Below are 21,168 nucleotides of genomic sequence, written 5' to 3'. Positions count from 1 at the left end.
CACACATAAAATAATACACCCCCGTTCCAAGATCCCCCCACATAAAATAATACACTCCCCTCCTTCCCTCCCCCCCACCGCAAGCCCCCTCAACTGCTTAGGTCTCCAGGGAGGAGGCACAATCGATCCCTGGTGCTCTAGTGGGTGATTAGTGAGGTCTGCTGCAGACCTCACTAATCCATCCTTTCTTTCGGCCGGAGCTCAGACCTGTCAGCTGCTTCCGCAAGTCAGGTACGCGGTCTGCAACCGTGTGCCTGACTGTCAGCGGGCTGTGGGCCACATAGTACCGGCTTAGGCAAGTGAGTAGGCGAGTGGAAGTAATGCAGTTAGGCCCCATTCATACCAGATTCATTGCTGAATACATTGAAAAACTAATGCCAACGGAAGGTAACCCAAAAAATGAATGGGTCCAGTCCTCAAGGATCCATTGTGTTGCGCGGATAAAAAAGTAGAACATGAACTACTTTTTTTCCAGTGCAACGTAATGCAACGCTGTGGTGTGAACTAGCCCCATTAATTTTTTGGTGTCCACCCATTAGCATCTGTAGAAAAGCAGATCACAAAGCAAAGGATCAGAAGGTACGATCACAAGTCTTTTGGTATGAATGGACCCAGGGCCGGATTTACTCTCTCTGCTTCCCCAAGGCCAGGTTCCTCAATGCGCCCCCTACCTGCCCTAAACGGACCCTAAAAGAGTAAATAGCTACCATTTTATCATTTTCCATGATAAATTTAATTTCACTAACTCCAAATTAACTAGATACAGTGATTTGTATGAATAGACTACTGTGTAGGTACCATTATAATATGTTAGGAAAGTGTTGTAAACGTTTCCTACAGTTTTATAGCAGTCTATCTCAGGCCACCAGTCAGCTTCTCCTTTGTATGTTGTCAGGTCATTAAAAAAAGGAAAATATTATGGTTGCTGTGGACTTCACAGACTGAGGCAATTCGTCCATCAGACATAACATAACCCCTGTTTGTTTCAGAAGTATTTTCCACAAAAAATGAAAATTGTGGGGAAAAAACTTGTGGAGATGGCAGATACATTCTACAATCAATATATATTCCAATTATCAATGTAGCAAAAGTTATGAAAATAGTATATAAGAGGAGACATTTATTAAACTTGAGTAGACACAAAGCTGCACCATTTCTGCTTATTTGTTCACAAATAGTTGTATTATTTATAAAGCAGGAGAAGTACTCTTTACAAAGTACATGATTAGATAAGTTCCATGTGTTTTCTGAACTACAGACATGGCTTTCAGCCTCTACAAGTTTTCTGAATGTCCCCTACAACTGCTCACCTGGGATACCAGAGGTTTTCAAGTTTTTTCCACAGCTGTTAGAGAATAAAAGTTTAGTTTAAACAATACCATTGCTTCAGCATATACAATGACATCTTGTTGGCTAGCACATCTCTTGGATACCACTTTCAGTGACTATTGCACGTCTTTCATATCCACTATGTACTCTCTAACCACTGAACCATCACATTCTCAAACAATTCCACCCCACACAGCAACCTCCTCATGTATCACTGGCCCCTCCCTTTTAGATTGTAAGCCCTCAGGGGTTAGGGTCCTCCTTGCCATCTTGTCTTGAATTGTATTGTAACTGTAATGTCTTTCTTATATTGTAAAGCGCTGCGCAAACTGTTGGCGCTATATAAATCCTGTATAATAATATAATAATACATTGTAGAACAGCTGAACCTCCTCTATTTTCAGCAAAAAAAATGGGCTGAAAAACTCGGCTTATACTCGAGTATATACGGTAGTTCTAGCTCGAACTTTTTACGTGTTCTAAACATGGGTGTTCGGCCCATCACTACTGGACAACAATTGTCCATTTACACAATGCAATACCATCCATCAGTCAACAGCGAACCATCACTGCCACACAAACAATTAACCATCTCTTGAGCAGCTCTCAGCTAATGGGTATACATGTGTAATATTCTGTGTGTAGATTCTGCTCAAAATAAGATACTATGCTAATGTACAGGTAGTTCTTATCCTGGCCAGTCATGTATGTCTTGTATTTGTACCAATCACCATGGGGGTAGTGCAATGACATCACAACAGGGGAAAATACAACACAGTACATCACAGCAAGATATTGCATAACCTCTAAATGACTCTCACTCAGGACAGCGGCTCTAATGATATGCACACACAATTTACTGAAATTAAATTAAGAACCAATATCAAAACACTGATCACTGTGGTATTTTGGCATTTTTCTCCTTATGCACAAATAAAAGGTGCTGCTCTTCTTGAGACAATGCAATTTAATTGTATGAATATTACTGTGTAAAATGAACTAATGACGGCATCACCATGGACATTTCACAAATTCGGTTCCTGTTGCACAGTACAGTTTATGGGTTAACATTGCATTTCATAGTGTTTAAGAGATTGCTTCTAGGTATGACTCAGAGTTTAGGTGATTTATATTTAGATAAATATCTTAAAGCAAGAGACTTTATATTTTTTTAATGACCAATTATGTCAGGAAAAATGTAATCCTATTACTAGAGTATATTCAATTGTAGTAAAAAAAAGTTTTTGATGGGTACTAATACAAATAGTAGTCTGTGGGGAATTGTGGGAAAGGGTTTGCAAAACAAATTTAGGCATTCCAAACACATCAAGTTTCAGTCTTTATCTAGGTTTATCTAGGTTTACTTGACTGTCATAAGGCTTCAGCTGCTCTTAATAGCTTCCTGGCAAAGGCAGATGTTGAGTAAGAACAATGCTTGCTGTCTTCCAGGTGACTGCTGCCTCCCCATGCTATAATTTCCACATGTCCAGCTCATATCTCAGATGGTATTTCTTCTAAGATATACAGTAGCTGACTTCTTGGCACTACACAAGTTGTTGAGTACAGACTGCGGCTACTAAAAGAATGAGAACAAATTCATTTCACTACATTTCTGTACAGTGTTATTTCTTGTGCCTCGGCTGTCATCACATTTTAATAATGGAAGTGTTGCCATGTTCCCAGTAGGCCAGAGAAGATGAGGGTTTCTCAAAGGCTGTGACAAAAGGAATGTTTCCCTCTGTTCTGCAGGGAGGAATTTTGGATTAATCTCTGAGTTATAATAAGAACATTTGGACTTTCTGATATCAAAGTCATAGCTGCACTGTTCTGTCACTGACATTACAGAAATTGTTCTAAAGATGCAGTGCTGTGATTCAATGTAAGTGTGTCTGCTGCTGGAAACCCAGAATGTTTGAGAAAACAGAATAGTGGATTACTGGTGTTATTCTGTAAGGATATTTGATATACTGAGGAGCTGAGATGACTCTTTGTATAATAGGAAACTTCCAGAAACTAAGACACTCAAACAGTTTAGTGAAAATCTATAATACATTCCACAAGGGTGAATCTAAAAGAACTAGTGAGGACATAATACTGCTGTAACAGAGACCCGATTCCCTGGGAAAGTTTAAAATGTAGGTAATGTCTATTTACAGTGTAGGACGAGAAGTTCCTTTTCAGAGATACAGGTCTTAGGAGATATAAACACCATTGGAGTGCAGCCATTCTAAAATCAAACAGACTGTATGGCAGAAAGAGGGGAGAATAAGACAGGCTTCAGGTAATATATGAGGACGAAGCCCCAGGATGAGGAGAGCCTGCACAATTCAGGATCGCATACACTGGGATACCGAAATCCAGAAAACAAAAAAAGATCAAATACCTGGCTAAAAAGCCAAGAGTAAAGGCAGCAGGTAAACTTGAGCATTCAAAATTAAGACTAATTGTCCAAAAGAATGTAGGCAAACACCAAACAAACAACCTACTGGTAAATTTCAAACACATGGTATATGGATCTGCGTTCAACATGAGAAAAAGATTGTCTACAGGGTAATGTAGTTGTAGCAGTTGTAGGCGGAGACTCTTCAATGTCATTAACATATCTCCTTCAGTGAAGTGGGTGCCCAGAATGAGAACTATAAGATCAAGGCATGCTACAGTTGAGAGAATCACTAAAAAGATGCCTTTCCTGAAAAAGCAAGTCAGTAAGACGTTGTTTAAATGTACCATATATGTCTCAAGCACATCGCCACAGTGCCCTACATATATGAACATATATAGCTGCCATGAAAGACACCACAAGAGGCTTCTAAGAGGTCAGCACTGCAAGGGCTTGAATATGGATAAGAAGCTGTAAAACTCAAGGATCGTGAGTTGAGTAAGAGAAATCGGTTTTAAAGGATGTGATCCATTGAGACATGGGGGTTGATTTACTAACCTAGACACACACACACACACCAGGTGTGTGTGATTTTCACACAGCAAAACGTATTTATCAACCAAAAAGTCTCTAAAAGCATATTTCCACTAATGCCATATATGGAAAAATCATGCACATGATGCATACATAATGCTGCTTCACAGTTTAGACAAAAATGGTTAGCTCATGCATTTACATTCCTGCATTCATCAACGCAAGCAACATAACATAGAGCTAATTTACACCACATTACCTTGCAATTCATTGCAGAGCTTTGAACAACACACCTGCTGGGTGTGTACACACTACAAAGGTGTTTCGATTCCTCCCATAGATCATGCTGGGAGGGAACACACTACAGAGGTGTATACACGTTCGTGGTGTGTTTAAAAGGTTAGTAAATCAACCCCATGGTTTCACAAATTAAAGTTGCCACCAGAAGAGGGTGGAAAGTCATTTCAGCGATCTCAAACTAAGACCTAAACAAGGACTCTGAGCATCACTGAAGTCCCTAAATGTAAAGACATTATTCTTAAAAGTGAAAGATGCCCAATAAGGTGAAGGACTGAAAGTCCAAAGAAAAAAGGAACCATTCGTCCAGGAATTCCCAATCCAGGGTAATAAATGATGCGTCACATGATCAGGAGTAAGCTATGAATACATAGGAAGCTTCCAGTCTTCACACAGGAAATTTACTAGAAGGAAGGTACAGGGTAGGTCTTTGTGCCAATATAAGCCATACAGGAGTCTGTATTTGAATCAACAGATTGAAGACCTGTAGGTCTGACTGAGTGTAGAGCGTTAACCAGATAAGACATTCACTAATGACTTGACTAATCCCAAAGGCATAGGCTATGAAGGTTCTGAATCTGAGTCAGAAAGTATGCCTGATCTGACCATTTGAACTGAGCATCAGGCATACTTAAAATTGAAGTGCCAAGAGTGTTAGAAGTACATGTAAGGTATGTGAAAGTCAAATTAGAGGCCTGGTAGCTCCAGCAGATTTAGGAGGCTCAGATAGTTAAGCTAGAGAAGCTGGTGAGCAAGTCTCAAAAAAGGGGTCCCAATATTTTGATTAAGAACATCGATTCCTACAGTGGAAACAGGCGAATCATCCCCAATAATAGTAGGGGAACATGGGACAAAGCCCATTAGACAGTCCTCTAAACGTTGCTTTAGAGGACATATTAGGCCCAAATAGAGGCAGGTTCTTGCGTACTCACAAATCAGAACGGACTGAGGTGGAGTGAGAAATAGGTAGCTGGAGATGACAAAATCACTAAAGACAGGCAGTGGACCAGACTGGAGAATTTATGTGGTGCTTCTAAATAGGTGGATCAGCAAAATAGGTCTTCTCCAGAAGGCCAGGATAGAGGAATAGGAGCGCACATTTGTAATGCTGTACGCTGTGAGTGACATCAGCAATGAGGTATCCCAGGCTGATTGTGCTACCTCTGGATGGTTTAAAAATAATTCTTAACAGCATGGAGCCTTGCAGTTACTCCCACCGTGCCTGTGTCACAACTGCATATTACATGAGTGAAAGGGACACTGTTCTAGGCCTGAAAAGGAGGATGTAGTGTACAATTCAGTATGTAAGCAGTACACAGTTAATAAAAGTCAAGTATCAAAATGTGTTAACTATAACAGACATCCAAGGATAGAGTGTGTTAGGACTCTGGGTTTGGAAACAGCGCTCTACCACTAAAAGCCAAAGTACAAGGACTGAGAGATGTCATAGCAGAGCTGAATGTCCAAGGAGACATATACCAGAGGTAGTGGCTAATGGACTCACAGGTCTGAGAGGCACCACAATGTGGAGTGCACTGTCCAAAGGTAACATGCTCGGATGCCTTTGTTATTTCCTGAGGTACAACCCCAATTCCAAAGAGGTTGGGATGCTGTTTAAAATTTACCTAAAAACAGAATGCAATAATTTGCAAATTACATAAACCCGTATTTTATTCACTATATAAATTAGAAAACATATCAAATGTTTAAACTGAGAAAATGGACCATTTTAAGATAAAATTAAGGTGAGTTTGAAATTGATGGCAGCAACATGTCTCCAAAAAGTTGGGTCAGGGCAACAAAAAGCTGGCAGGGGATAAGTCTGACAGCCAGTTAGCTAGCATTTCGGAATGATATCTGCAATAGTAGTCCCTAAAGGAAAACTATGAGGTAAGTGATTTACACTCATCCTCATAGTTAGAGCCGACCTGTGACATTGAAACTGTCACACGTCGGCTCTATTGATCGGGAAGTGAGCGAACACATACCGTCACTCGCTCACTTCCTGATCATCTCCCTGCAGAGATTCACCCCTCCCCTCTCTGATCCTCCAGCGCTGACTGAAGGAACGGACGGGGAGGGGGCGGGCACAGCTGGCTCTGCTTTTAGATAGGCAGAGCCAGCTGTCAATCGGCCAGCTGGATGGATCTTGACAGTATTGTCTGAATCTGTCACGGCTGTGGCGCTCTCAGTATATCGTGGGCAATATCACGCTATATACTGAGCTTTGGGTCGCGGGAGGAGGTTAGTATATGTCCTTCCGTGACCCGGCCTAAAGAGAACTATGAGATAAAAAGGTTACCCCATAGTTCTTTTTAAGGGCTACTTTTTAACAGGTCACCCCGGCCCATTGGAGGATATATGCACCAGTTCTATGCAGGGAAAATTTGAATGTATAGTCCATCAAACAACCCTACTGATAATCCGAAAAGTATTTTGAATTTTAAAACTGATTTCTAAATATGAAGTGCTCTAATATTAATCTAAAAATCAGCAAATGAGCCAAATGCATACTCAATGAAAACTGTTAAGTGTTGAAATTCCATGTATATAACAAGACATTTCTTGCTTTGGTGTGATTCCAAACTGCTCATCCGACTAGTATATCCAGCATACAGAGCTGTACATCTGTTACAACCTTTCTACCTATATAGAAGAAAGCTCAATTGAGTCTCTATGAATCAATCCTGCTCCGGTGTGTATTTCCTTGTAAAAGGATTAACATGTAATCCAAATATAAATAGCTGTTGAATCATATAATGAATGCCTACCCAGCTCAGCCCACTCAACCCTTAACTGGCTAAGGTAAGGGTGGACAAATTATTATGGAATTTAGGAGCTAGTAGAATTTTTTTTAGGAGCCCGCAACAACCAGAGAAAACCTCAAATGTTGGGCACCAGCTGTAAATTTTAAAGAACATTGGCTACCTGGTTCCTGCGATTTGTCCAGCCCTGGGTTAAAGGTTAAGTGGGCTTAACTATACAACGTATTGTATCTTAGAAGATTGTTTGGGGGCACTGAACGGTTTCCACCCTGAGGGCCTTAGTTACAAAAGCACACATTTTTAGCACTGTCCTAGCTCAATGAACACACAATTTAACCAAAATAATCACTGCCATACATTACTGAGCTCATCAGGCAATTTACATGTTATTTCTGCAAAGCAGAGATCTGAAAATAAATTGCCCCTTCATATACAATAATTTGAGGACAGCAGAGATCTATAACTAGGTCACTGCATGTTTATTTTATGCACATCAGAATGGTCAGGTTAGCAGGTTTTGTAACTATCCGATGGCCTTTTAAACCACCAAATGCTCACATCTAGAGTACATTACTGAATCCTCAAGGGCATTGTTTTATGTGTACACTGGCCTTTTATTTTATGGTTGTTATAAAGAGGCACGGGTTGAATAAACACAGAATACAGATTATACTCAACCAGATAGCACAGGTAAAGAAAATCTAAAGCATTTCAGGTTATGTTGTTATTAAATCTCTTCTATATGAAGCAAAAAATCACTATAGTATGGTGTCACATGGTCCTTGAGTGAATGACATCAACAAAACAATGTAAAAAGAGCATCAGTAATAAATCATGTTAGTAATGTACAGGCAGTCCCCGGGTTATGAACAAGATATGTTCTGTAGGTTTGTTCTTAAGTTGAATTTGTATGTAAATTGGAATAGGTACATTTTTTAAGTGCAACTCCAGCCAAAAACATTGTTTTGGATAGCATAGGGAAGGGTTAACCCCCTGTAACGTTTGTTTGGCTGTCTGTGCCGCGGTTCAGAAAATGTCACCTCACTTTCTGTCCCTGTGACAATTGTATTTGGAAAATTTTGGGTTGTTGTGGAAACAAGGATTGGTGATAAAGCTTCAGTGGAGACACATTTTTCCTCTCACTTCTTGTTGTCTCAAGGACAGGAAGTGAGATTAAATCTTTCTAATAAGGATAGAGACAGTAGTAAAAACCTCACAGTGACCTGGAAGAAGAAGCAGGCACCCCTCGTCTGCACGTCTAACAAGAGCCAACTTACTGTAATGTGCATACAGTGCTACGATCCAGACCCAAAAAGGCGGGCACTCTTCGTCGGTACAAGCGTGGTAGCATTACAATTACTGAAATATGGCGCGGTACGCTTTGGCTGCAGCCTGGGACCCCCTGCTGTACAGTAGTAGCCTTCGTTTGTAAGTAGGGGTCGTATGTACCCAGATAGCAAGGATAACTTGCCACAAACTTGTGTCAGGGTGAAATTGTCATTTTGTTAACTTGCTGCACATATTCCTGGCAAGTTGTAGACTTGCAGAACACTTGCAGCACAAGTTCTAGTTGACACTTTTTGCATTTGTAGCAAATTTGCTTGGCAAGTCTACAGCAAGAGTCCTGCAGGTCTTAGCAAGAGCTCTGCAAGCTCGCTGGTCTGGAGACTTGCAATGCAGACTTGCTGTAATTGTGCAACAAAATTGTGAAGCTTGGCAAGTCTGCAAGAGTTTAGCAAGTCATTTTCAAACTTGCAGCACAATTACTTGCTATCTGGGTAAGTCCTAATTTATGCAAGCTTGCACCTTCAACAACAAATTGGCAACAGTCACTATCATATTTTTGTTCGGAAAGCTGAATTTTAATGGTGTTTGAAAACAACTACTGATCTGAGCGTGAACCTTGAGTTGAAGTTTTTGTATGTAGGAGTATTTATTGACACAGGGTAGTCATGTGCAGCCAATTTGCATCTTTCATGCTTGGCATAGCACAAAACTAAGAAAAGTTAATTTAATGATGTAGATTGATGCTTGTGCTATTGTGAATGCATGTTACCTGACTCCATATCATGCAGATATTAGTTAAAAAAATAAGTGAGAAGCCTTCGTGTATCACTTGTTAATTACTGCATCTTTCAGGTAATAGGAATCTTAAAGCTCCGCATTTTCTGACCTGTAATCAAATGTCCCCATTTTGAAGCCTTATATGCAAGTAATTGACCATAAAAGGTTAATGGGGATTCGGGTACTGCCGAGGGGGACATGAATCAATAAAAAAAAAACACTTTTGAAAAATAGTTTATAAAGGAGCAGGGATTTTAACATTGCTTAAAGTGAAACAATAAAAATAAAAAATGTCACTTATCAGCGGGGCCTTAAACAGCCTGTAAAGTGGCACATCGGTACAATGTATAGAACCTGCTGCAGCAAAACTGACATTTGTAAAGAAAAAAAATGACATTTAAAAAGGAAAAAAAAAAGTGCGCGGTTCCCCCTCCCAAACAATACCAGAACCTTTAGGTCTGGTAGGAATGTTAGGATGGACCCCAAAAGTCATACCAGGCCCGTAAGGTCTGGTAGAGATATTGAGGAGGGACCCCATGTAAAAAAAAACCTCAAAAAATAAGTCATACCAGGCCCTTAAGGTCTGGTAGGAATTTTGAGGAGCCCCACCCCCAAAAATGGGGGAAAAAAATGTGACCGCTAGCTCCACCCAACTGTTCACAGTTGTACAGCATCTGACAGGTGAGCCATAATTGGGCAAAGTCATCATGACTTTGCCCAATCATGGCTCTTACAGAGTACTGTGCCCTGATTGGGCAGGTGCAAGGCTTTAGCCAATCAGGGCTCACAAGGAGCCCGACCCTACTGTCCAGAAGCCAGAATGGTGTTGCAGAAAGGCATTATTTCTTCTATATGCCCAAAACTCTGCAGAGAATAATTTTTATTTCCAAACCATGGGTAAATAAAACTTTGTTACATATTTATTGCAGAATGTTGTACTTTCCCTGGAGGTCGCCTTCAATATTCTGTTCATGGACTTGGTCAAGTTGTCCAACGGTGAGCCTGTCAGATTCTTCCTTTGCAGAATGACATAAGGATAATCTCAGTGGTTTTAATGGAACAGCATAGCCTGTCAGGGAAACATGTTCCCTTTAATAAACAAGTCCCACAGTATTATGTTTGTAATAATGCAATACTAGGCAAGGTATACAATTAAGAAAGAGGGACAGCGAATACATTGAGACTCCTGTGGTGGCATTGCTCATCCACATCACCCAGCACCCTTGTGATATGGTTATTTGGTTTTATGTGTAGAACTGATTCAATGGGATGCTGGACTAAAATGTTCTTTTTGTGCCTGTAAGTGCATATACAGTACCCTCTTATATATACTCAGTCTCTGTCTACAGTATGTGATAAAAGGCTCTTTTTTTTTATTTTCTTGCCCTTTCTCTGCCCTCATCCACACTAAAGGAACTGACCACCACACTGACAATAACTCTGCCTCTAATGTCGCCACATACTTCTCACATTCCAAACACTGAAATAGGGGGGAAAAAAATAAGCGGGTAGAAGGAGATGTAGAGAATATGGAAAGATAGACAAGGAGGAGCTCTGCAATCCATCATATTGTGTACATAAACAAGGGAAAGTATTAAGCAGGATTTTATTGTATACAAAGAAAAAAGTAATGTAACAAAATAGAAACATATATTTAACCACTTGCTGACCAGGTGTGTACACCCCCTTCCTGGCCAGGCCATTTTTCAGTATTAAGCGCTGCGGTACTTTGACTGACATTTATTCCGTCATGCAACGCTATACTGAAATGAATTTTATACCATTTTTTGGGGACAGATAGAGCTTTCTTATGGTGGTATTCAATCTTTTTTTTTTTTTACTATATTAAGGAAAAATGACTGAACATTTTGAAAAAATAAAGTTTTTTTTACATTATGTTATAATACATTTATTATTACCCAATTTTTGGTAAAATATAAAAGATCGGGTCACGTCGGGTAAATAGACACCAAACACGTGAGGCCTTAAAATTGCGCGCACCCGTGAAATCGCAAAAACTACCACACCCAAAATTGACCATAGGCGACGCTTTAAAAGCTTTTACTGCTCATCAGTTTAGTGTTAACAGTGATTGATGGCCCTAAAATTATTGCTCTCACTCTGACGTTCGCTATGTACTATGTTCAGCATAATGGGCGCAATCGTCGTTTTCACACGTATATGCGCACCCGACGCATGTTTGCACACGTGTATGTGTGGGTGGGGACTTTAAAAAAAATTTGGTGTTTTTTTCATTCCTTTTCATGTGTAACTTTTAGACCCCGTTCACATTGAGCGATTTATCGCGCGGTAATTCCCGCGATATCGCGGCAAATTACCGCGCGATATCGCGCTCCAATGCAATCCAATGGGGCAAAGGGTCCTGCTGTAGCGGGTCGTGTGTCGCCACAGCAGGACCCTTTTTTGAGCGGATTTAGCCGCGATTCAAGCTTGCTCAATGCAAGCTTGAACGCGACATCGCGCTGCAAATCTCGCGATGTCGCGCAATATGCAAATCGCGCGACAAACGCGCGATTTGCATATCGCGCAGTGGGAACGGGGCCTAAAGTTTTTGTTTTTTTTGCAACTTCAATTTTTTTTCACTTAACTTTAGTATCACATAGGTGGATTTCTTAGCCCCCTATGTGATAACAATAAAGATATGTGACAGGTCCTCTTTATGGAGACATCAGGTGTCTCCAATACCCCTAATGTCACCTGGGGACCAGCAAAGAAGCTAATGAAACACAGAACTGCTTCATCAGCTTCTGAAGCTGGAGAGTGACACAAGAATGCGGAAGTGATGTAATATACAACACTTCTGCATTCCGACACCCGAGAGGGTACCAGAGGGAGATCGTGTACCGAGCCCCAGGGGGAGGGGCGCTCTGATTGGCACCCCCATACAAGCGATCCGCCAACTCTATAGCCTGCAGATCGCTTGTCTGCCTGTTTTTAAATTTTGGTAGTTTCCCGCTCGCACGCGTGGGGCTAACAGTCTTTGGACGGCCTGTTAAATCCAGGAAGCTCCCGGCTGGCTGTATTCCCTACGGGAGGCGGTTAAAGCAGAACTGGACATGCTGGAAAACATCTCAACTGGTTAGTGCAGTCTAGGAACCAGCAAGCACTTTAGGGAGCCAATGGAGTTGTCCACCTATTACCACAAATGAATGGAATTAGATAAATGTAAGCTACATTGCTTAAGAGTGCTGCTTTTATAGTTACCACAGTGTGTAATTGTGAGTACAGCTTGCTAGGCAGCAAATACACACCTCTTAAAGGGTATCTCCACCTAGCAAGAAGTGCTGCTCATTGTGGTCAGATGACCGTGCTGACCAATGAGTGCTCGATATTTGCAAGTGTTATGCTAAGTGCTCAGCCTGAGGGTTGAACAAAAACATTTATAATAGATTCCTCTATCCACGCCAAACAGGGTGGTCTTGCCACTGCCAGAGTACTTGAACAGACAGCAGCTGATTGCCTGCTGTCACTGTTTATACAAAGAGTTTTCCATCAGGCTCCTTCAATTTTCTGATGAAAGGATGTCAGTCAGAAGGCTACCGACAGCGACACCCACTGTGCCAATTTGTATGGTCAGCTTAACTCAATGCAGACAGTATCCTTGGTGAAAGTTTAACCCGGCACCCCAAGTGCTGTATGACTGTAAAACACATTGAATGTGCTGAATGTAAATAGAATTCACTACTTCTTTCATATTTACTAATGTTGATGTATGGTTTTTTCCCTTCAATGCTTTGTTCACAGTGCACACTTGTGTCTAGATATTGCAGCAAGGATCTAATCAGGATTTTTTTAGCAGGCTGACATCTTCCTCTTGTGTGAGTGGGAATCAGAATGGCCTCCGTTAACCTGGAGAACCAGCTGCAGAGTGCTCAGAAGAATCTGCTGTTCCTGCAACAAGAGCATGCTAACACACTGAAAGGCTTGCACACTGAAATCCGCCGGCTACAGCACCATTGCACAGGTAATGATGGAAATGATCGAGTCTGTATTGCCGATTTGGTGTTCAGTATATCTGGAAGAGACATTGTGGGCTGATATAGTGCACTGACTTGGAACATTTATTTCAGCTGACTGGCTCACACATATTGTGAGACATTTTGTCAGAGTTGCATTGCAGAAGAAAATATGGCAAATACAATTAAATGGCATTCACATAGCTCCTGAACATCACCCAAACCATTCTATTGGAGCAGTATATAGCAAAGAATAAAGGTACAGTATCCGTATCCATCTGAAATTGGATATCCACACAGCCCATAAAGGACCGTTTTGGAAAAAGAGGTTGTAGGTGTGGTTCCTAAATAATGTATCTGTTCTTGAATGTTCTGCCTGTGTATCAGTAAGACATCTGGCTTCTATGGAGGTCTCTTATCCTTGTCCCTGTGTTCACTGATCTGTATAAAATTGAGGCTTGGATGACCCATAATACATGACTAGGCTTATATAATTCTGCTGGGTTGTCCATCCTTCTTCATGAGTCAGCTGGTTTAGCTAGACGTGCTTGCTGCTATGACGACTGTGTGTTTACAGCATAAAGTAACAATTTGGTTAATTGTTACTTGTTTCTTACTGGCAACCTGCACCTCTTGCTTGTTTGTTAATTTAAATATCATATTTCTCTTTGTAATGAAAATATGTAGGCCTTGTTCACACCAAGCGCGTTCCAGGAGCAGAGCAGTAGAACAGTAGAAAGGCATCATGGCACACTCACAAACCAGCATGTAAAACAACTTGTCTCACCACTAAGGACAATGACAGAGGTTTGGATACACGTCTTCTGCAAAGGATGTGTAAGCCGCACTGCCGCGCCATGGCACCTCAGGAGCAGAGCAGTCCCAGACCCGATCAAAACTGCGTCCAATGTATTCCAATGTAATTTTTAGCTCCAGTTCACACCGCAGCGTTCAGTTCCAAAGCAGGTAAAAAAAACTGCAGCAGGCCCTATTTTAACCTGCTGTGGAACGCATGCAAATCACCAAAGACACATGCAAACGCCCTGGAACGCACTAAAAGCCCATTCTAAACTAACAACAAAATGTGGCAAAAACGCGGCACAACCCACTGCACTGCGTGTGCAGAAACTCATGCAGATCTGGTCTGCATTTGGTGTGAACAAGCCCTTAAGGAACTAAATTTCAGTATACAGAAAATACATTGCATCCACCTAAGTACAGTATATAAAAGAGGATGTGCTTTGTGGTTGCTTTGTTTAAATCAGCAATGTAAAACGAATACATTGTACAGATATTACAGCATTCCCATTACTGAAATAATACATTTAAATCGATAAATCACTAAATCACTACCCTAATTGCCATCTCATCAAAAAATATTTTTGAAACCCCAAAAACTCACAAATTTAAATCCCACTCAATAGGCAAAATTTTCACCCTTACTCGCCAACTTTTTATATGGGTTGGTGGAGGAGCTCTGCATTTTTCTGACTGGGAACCCCTTTGGTTAGTATGGCTGCTGTAAAGATCACCTGTTATTAATTTGGCTGGGGACACAGGACAAATTGAGTATGGATATTCGCCAAGGTGTTGGCCCCTATAGTAGGCCTGCTGAGTTCTTGTGGCACCCCATTGTGGGATATTTAGCCAACTTAGTGTTGAACAGTCAGCATGGACTCTTTCGGACAACATGTAGTTGGTGTTATAGCAATTTGAATGAATCCTGAACTTTCAGAAATCCTTGTTAACCGACTCATTGTTTAGAGTACCTTGGTCTAGTTCTCGACACAGCTCAGGCCACGATGTCCCTTCCAGTGGAGCTGGCCTACAATGGTTTTGTTTGCCAGTGTCCCATCCTTGTGTAGGCAGCAGTATAACTCGAGGGGTAAAGACTTCCTTTGTCCTGCCATGGACTCCAAGTAAAGGATTGTAGGGTGAGTACAAAAATGCTATTTTAAATGATCCCTGATTAATACCTAATCAGCAAAATTAATCTATAAGTAATACATTTAGAGAAAGAGTCATCACAACTGTCCTGCAGTCAGGGGATGTGGATAAGTAATAAACAAAACAATGTTGTGCAGGTATATGCTAAATAGAATGTGTTTTTTCGTGGAGAAAGATCTGCATTGTACGTGACGTACATTACTATACTGTTTAAGAATGTAATGGTCAATCAAAATAGGAATGAAGTATTATATTTATAACTCTTTCATTTTTTTTCACAGATCTGACTTATGAGCTGACAGTGAAGAGTTCTGACCAGACAGGTATGATGTTTTCAATGTAGGAGTGATTACATATGAAGCACTGCACACTCCCGATGTTAATCATTATTATTTATTTAAACACTGGAATCATGGTTCTAAATTCCAAATGAACAAGCTCTAGTTTTCCTTTATCATCACCATATCACAGATTGGACTTTTTCTATCAGGTTTATGTTTTCACAATGCATATTGGATATATTCACTGTGAAAACATAAACCTGATAGAAAAAGTCCAATCTGTGATATGGTGATGATAAAGGAAAACTAGAGCTTGTTCATTTGGAATTTAGAACCATCACACACTGCTCTCTTTTCAATGATTCCTCTTTGTGGGCTTCAAGTGCTTTCCTTTGTGACTTTTATTTTAAGACTATGCTTGGACAGTGCAGGGATTTGTGTCTATAGTTATAGAATAAAATCGTATTAGTATTTGCCTACATCAGTATAGAATTAGAAATCTATTAGACAGGAGGTGTTATTTTTTATTTTATTCCTCCTTCCTTAAATATTTGCTTATATATAACTCTGTTGCATGCTATAAACTGGCTGTCTCTTTAAGTGTCACTAGAAAGCTAATCACCAGCCATTTGTTGCAATCATGTCATATTTAAAAAAATATCCCCTGAGAATTTCAGGAGATGCATTTACAGGACATATATAGATGCTGTATGAAAACTTGTTGCAGGCTGTATTGATCAGCACTTAGCTGACATATGATTGCAAATCCCGGACCTGGGAACAACAAATGACCCTTCATATTGATTTTCTAGCCATTAGTGTCCTTGAGCACACACACCAGCCTTTCATGTGGTGCCACATTGAAAACAGAACACTGCTTGCAGCCTGAAATCTGAGCTTGTAAAAGAATAAAGTATGGCAAATTCATGAATATTTTATTTTCTGCAGTTTGTGGACTAAGCTATTCTCTTTCCAATTCTCCAGTAAATATCTAAGGGGGTTATTTACTTAGCTGCCGAAGGCAGCCTAGTGAATAACCGAGCCGAAGTGAACAGAGCCGAACGACATTCGGCTATTCACTACGGCTCAGTGCGGCTGATTTCAGTGCAGAGGGACTTCGACTCGGACGATCCAACATTTGGATCGGCTGAGCTGAAGCTCCGGCAGCTCACTCGCTGCCGTTCACCACTATTCTCGTAGTGAGTGAATAGCCGAATGACGTTGAGCGGCATTCGACACGGCTATTCTGCTCGGTACCTCCAAGGTACTGAGCGAATAGAAAATAAGTGAAAATAATGAAAAACAAAAGTTGAAAAATTATTTACATTTTTTTTTAAAATAGGACAATGAAAAAAAGAAATAAACTATTTTAAACAAAACAAACAAAAAAAATAGGACACAAGCCGACCCGACCGCATGCGAGTGACAGCTAGCTCCACCCAACTGTTTCCAATTGGCCGGCACCTGTCAGTCTTCTAGCAGGTCCCAGCCAATTGAATAAGAACTATGCGGAGACCAGTTGTTATTGTTTAATGACAGATCAGCGTCCCCAGGTCATTTGGGGACTCTGATCTGTCATTACAACTGGGCGGAGCAAACCGTGAGCACTCAAAATTAAATAGTTTGCTAAGGCATCTTTTAATAAGGGGATACTAGTAGAATTGTAAGCCACATATCAAGAGGTCTTGATACGGTATAGGGACAAGGTGTTTTTCCAGGGGGGACCCTGGAAAAGCACCCTCCCAATGCAGAGGGCATGTGGACTGGTATGGTGCGGAGGAAGGGGGCGCTCGCTCGCCCCCCCCCTTTCCTGCCCTGCCAGGCCTGTGCTCGGATTAAGGGTCTGGTATGTAATTTTAAGGGGGAACCCATGTCCCCCCCCCCCCATGTTTTGAGGGTGGAGATTCCCCCTTAAAATGCCTACCAAACCTAAAGGGCCTGGTATGACTTTTTTTATTTTTAACTTGGGGTCCCTCCTAACTTTCCTACCACACATAAAGGGTCTGGTATGGTTCAGGAGGGGGACCCCACGCTGGTTTTTTTTTCTTTTGTAAAAAATTTTTTATTCTACTATTATATTTTATTATTTATTTGTTAACATTTGTATAAAGAGGGCCTTTTTAATGTAGCAGCTTGGGATTTAGCATGTATATTTGAGTGTTGCCTTTTGTGCATTTTGTTTTTAGTGTGAGAAATTTATGTAGTGCAGTTTTTCATATGATTGGTTATATTAGAGAACTACAGTATGTCATTAGTCTGTATTAATACTTCTGCCTTATTGCGCTTTCCTCTCCCTGTTTCTGTACGCCTTTTTATATTTCCCTTTTTCATTAAATGTGTAAATACCTTGTCTGCATGTGGAAATGTGCAATCATGTATAATATGATAGTGTATACATGTATGTATATGGAAGGCTGGACTGATTAGGTTGAAATAACTCTCCATAGATATTGTGGGTGTATGTGTCCAGTTAGGAAGTTCTGTCAGAGAGGTGTGGATTAGATCCTTCACGTGTAGTTTAGGTTGCATTGTCTGGCCTTCAATGAAGCCAGGACTTTCTCTTTATACACCAAACTAACCATTAGATGGTTTCTGAAGTCAAATTAAAATAAGCATGAGCAAATTCCGACAGCTAAATATGTCTAATATTTCATTTTACTTTTTCTAGGCGATAGTATTTCAAGAAGTGATGAACTTAGGAGAAGATGTGAAGAACTGGAGGCTCAGCTAAAGGACAAAGAAACAGAGAACAACGAGTTGTTAAAGGAGTTAGAGCAGAAAAATGCTATGATTATGGTGCTTGAAAATACTATTAAAGAAAGAGAGAAAAAGTACTTAGAAGAACTAAAAGTTAAAAGCCATGCATTGAATATGCTGTCCAGTGAATTGGAGCAGAGGGCCAGTACCATTGCTTATCTCACATCACAGCTGCACGCTACCAAAAAGAAGCTGTTCGGTACCAGTGGGGCCCCTGAGGTAGCCCCTCCTGGCAGCCCAGTAATGTCTAGTTACAAGCCATCTCCTCCCAAAGAAAAGCAGCCCGAGACTCCAAGAAGAAGAATGAAGAAGAGTCTGTCCACACCACTCAATGCTGACTTTGCAGAGGTCTACAGGCTAGGAGCAGATGGCCGAAAGACAATGTTACGTGAATCTGTGGATGCCATGCCAGACCCTACTCCTTTTTTATTGGCGAGACAGTCAGCGGACACACAGATCATCAAAGAGAGGCCACTTGTCATTCCTCCGATTCGCTCTGATTCCAGCAGTCCAGCTAAAGAGAAGAAGCAGAGGGCCCATGTTGGGGTTGCACATCGAATTCCTCATGCCACCTCTGTTCAGAGTCAGGTTGGACCTCAGCCAGAAGTTGAAACCTTAGCAGTGGATCAAGTTAATTCAAGCAAAATTGTTAGGAAGCACTCAGGGACTGACAGAACTATTTAAATCTATTTATGTAACTACTATGTTAACACCTTAACACATATTTGGCTTTTTATGCACTGTGTGACCAGATAAGATTAAGATAAATACAGGAGGTAGATTTGATTTCTTTTTTACATTTTGCTATTTTCAATCCCCTGCATGCCAAATGTAAGCAGATTTGCTGATAAAATGCTGCTGTCCTGGGACTCCAATGGCACATTCAAGTGCTGTGACAAGATGTCAGCCTATATAAAGCTTCGTCCAGTGTTTTCAACTTATAACCAAGTATGTCAACCAAAGCACATACCTTCAAAGTTGCCACTTGTACAATACTTGAACAGAACACACCGATATAGTTCTGACAAGCTACATAAGGCTGTTAACACATAATGCTCGATAAGGCTCTAGTCTGAACACTGTATAACAATGCTTATATCATATTGGCAGCAGTGAAAAGAAAGCAGTTATCATGTACTGTATATGTCTGATTCTATTGAATATTACCCAGTACTCACTGATTTCAATGCAGTGTCTATCCTTTCAGTGTGTTTAGCAGTTTCTTTTAAGTAAACTATAAGCTAATTGCCAATTAAAATATGTCTCATCACTGGTAATGCTCTTCAGGCTTGGTCTTTAAATAGAACATTTCTGTAATGGATAGAAGAAAAGGGGATCTCTATGTGAACAAACTAACAAACCTCTCTCTGGTTCCGCTTAGAATTTAAATGATTGTTTTATTAATTACATACCTTGTTTCTCTTCTTTTTTTTTTTCCCCAGCCTGTGATGTCATCACAGGTCTCTAATCTTCCTCTCCTCAGCAGTAGTCAGTGGGATGGATTAGCAGGAATGTGACTGGCAGCTGGATGTGCGTTGCTTTGCATGGCTGCATGGGGAGGTGACAAGGCACTTTTAGCAAGTGAACCCTGCAGTTGTGTGTGTATTTCTGCCAACACAGTGTTTTATGTGAAGCCATATTCAGAGCACATTTTTACAATGAGCAAATCGACGGCTGACTCTGTCCTACAGGGACTCTGCAGAATTTTGTGTTGCTAGGCAACACAGTATTTTACTCTTTGGCAGGATAAAGAGGCAGTAGGGTCAATCACCCTGCTCTCTGCCTGTGGTGAATTACAAGGGGACAGTGAGATGATGGGAGGTCCTGCTTATAGGAAGCAGGCGTCAGTAACCAGTCCTTATGTGAGGAAGTGGAGGCCTATTATGTGACACAAGGGAAACTTTTGAGAAAGACTGGAACACTAGAATGTAGGAGAGAAAGAAAGAAGATTGATCCTGTTTAAGGTAAGCTGTATTATTTATGGGTTTTTTTTTTATTGTTCCTGGAGTTCAACGTTAACCCTTTAAGTCAACTGAAGATAGACATGACTTAAACATTTTAAAAGGCATAGACCTTTTGCCTGGGGTGGACAAAATTATGCCACATCAAGGAGTTGTAATTTGAAATACACAAAATAAACTAAACAAGCACATCTACAAAAGGTAATAAGCCTGTATCCAAAGCCAATACTTAAAAAAATGCATAAAATTGTCTAAGGATGTCAAAACCTGGACCCCTAAGCAGCGGAAAAATTAGTAAAGTCTGATGAATCATACTTTGCTCTATTTCCAACTGCCGTATGGGCTTAGCTGGAGCCCATACGGCAGTTCATTCTCAGAGGTTGGAGGTTCGACTCAGCCGATCCAGATGTGGGATGGGCTGAGTCGAACGTGTTCTTCCCTTCGTCTCAGTCGAACATGCTCGGCTGAACTGAAGCCAGCCAAAGCAAGCCGATGTACGGCTAATTTCAGCCGATGTACGGCTGAAATTAGCCGTACTGTGCTAAAGTGAATAGGATCTATGCAGGATCTATGGTGGGCTCTGCGGGTCTATGATGGGGTGTATGGGTGTTAAATCCTATGGGCACGAAAATTTTGATAAACTCCCCTCAGTGTTTTTAATGAGTTGGCCAAATTGTAGACTTGGAGTAGTCAGGAACAACTATTATGTAGCCAGGACGGCCTCTTTTTCAAAATCAATGTGCTTGTGTGGTGCAGTTGCCATTCATTTCATAAGAAGGCCTGCCAATATTTGCAGCACTATACAGAGTAGGTGCCCCACTTTAAATCTTACACTTGAGACTAGGTTTATAAGAAAGCATTACTAGTGATGCCTCA

At 40.8% G+C, this 21,168-nt stretch overlaps 1 protein-coding gene across 2 annotated transcripts in view; it reads left to right on the top strand.

Moving 5' to 3' along the window:
* Positions 1-19,598, top strand: part of CCDC92 (coiled-coil domain containing 92) — a 33,617-nt gene extending 14,019 nt beyond the window's left edge. For both annotated transcript variants that reach the window (XM_018557113.1, XM_018557105.1), the window contains exons 2-4: positions 13,187-13,354; positions 15,575-15,616; positions 18,243-19,598. In XM_018557113.1, the coding sequence (XP_018412615.1) occupies positions 13,225-13,354; positions 15,575-15,616; positions 18,243-19,015 (945 nt within the window). In that variant the 5' untranslated portion in view covers positions 13,187-13,224 and the 3' untranslated portion in view covers positions 19,016-19,598. The remainder of the gene's footprint in view (positions 1-13,186; positions 13,355-15,574; positions 15,617-18,242) is intronic.
* Positions 19,599-21,168: the final 1,570 nt, after the last annotated feature.

Source organism: Nanorana parkeri, unplaced genomic scaffold, assembly GCF_000935625.1.
Source record: "Nanorana parkeri isolate BGI_ZX_2015 unplaced genomic scaffold, ASM93562v1 scaffold13, whole genome shotgun sequence".
NCBI lineage: Eukaryota > Metazoa > Chordata > Amphibia > Anura > Dicroglossidae > Nanorana > Nanorana parkeri.
The sequence above is the reverse complement of the archived record's forward strand: the minus strand, read 5'-3'. Positions and strand labels throughout refer to the sequence as shown.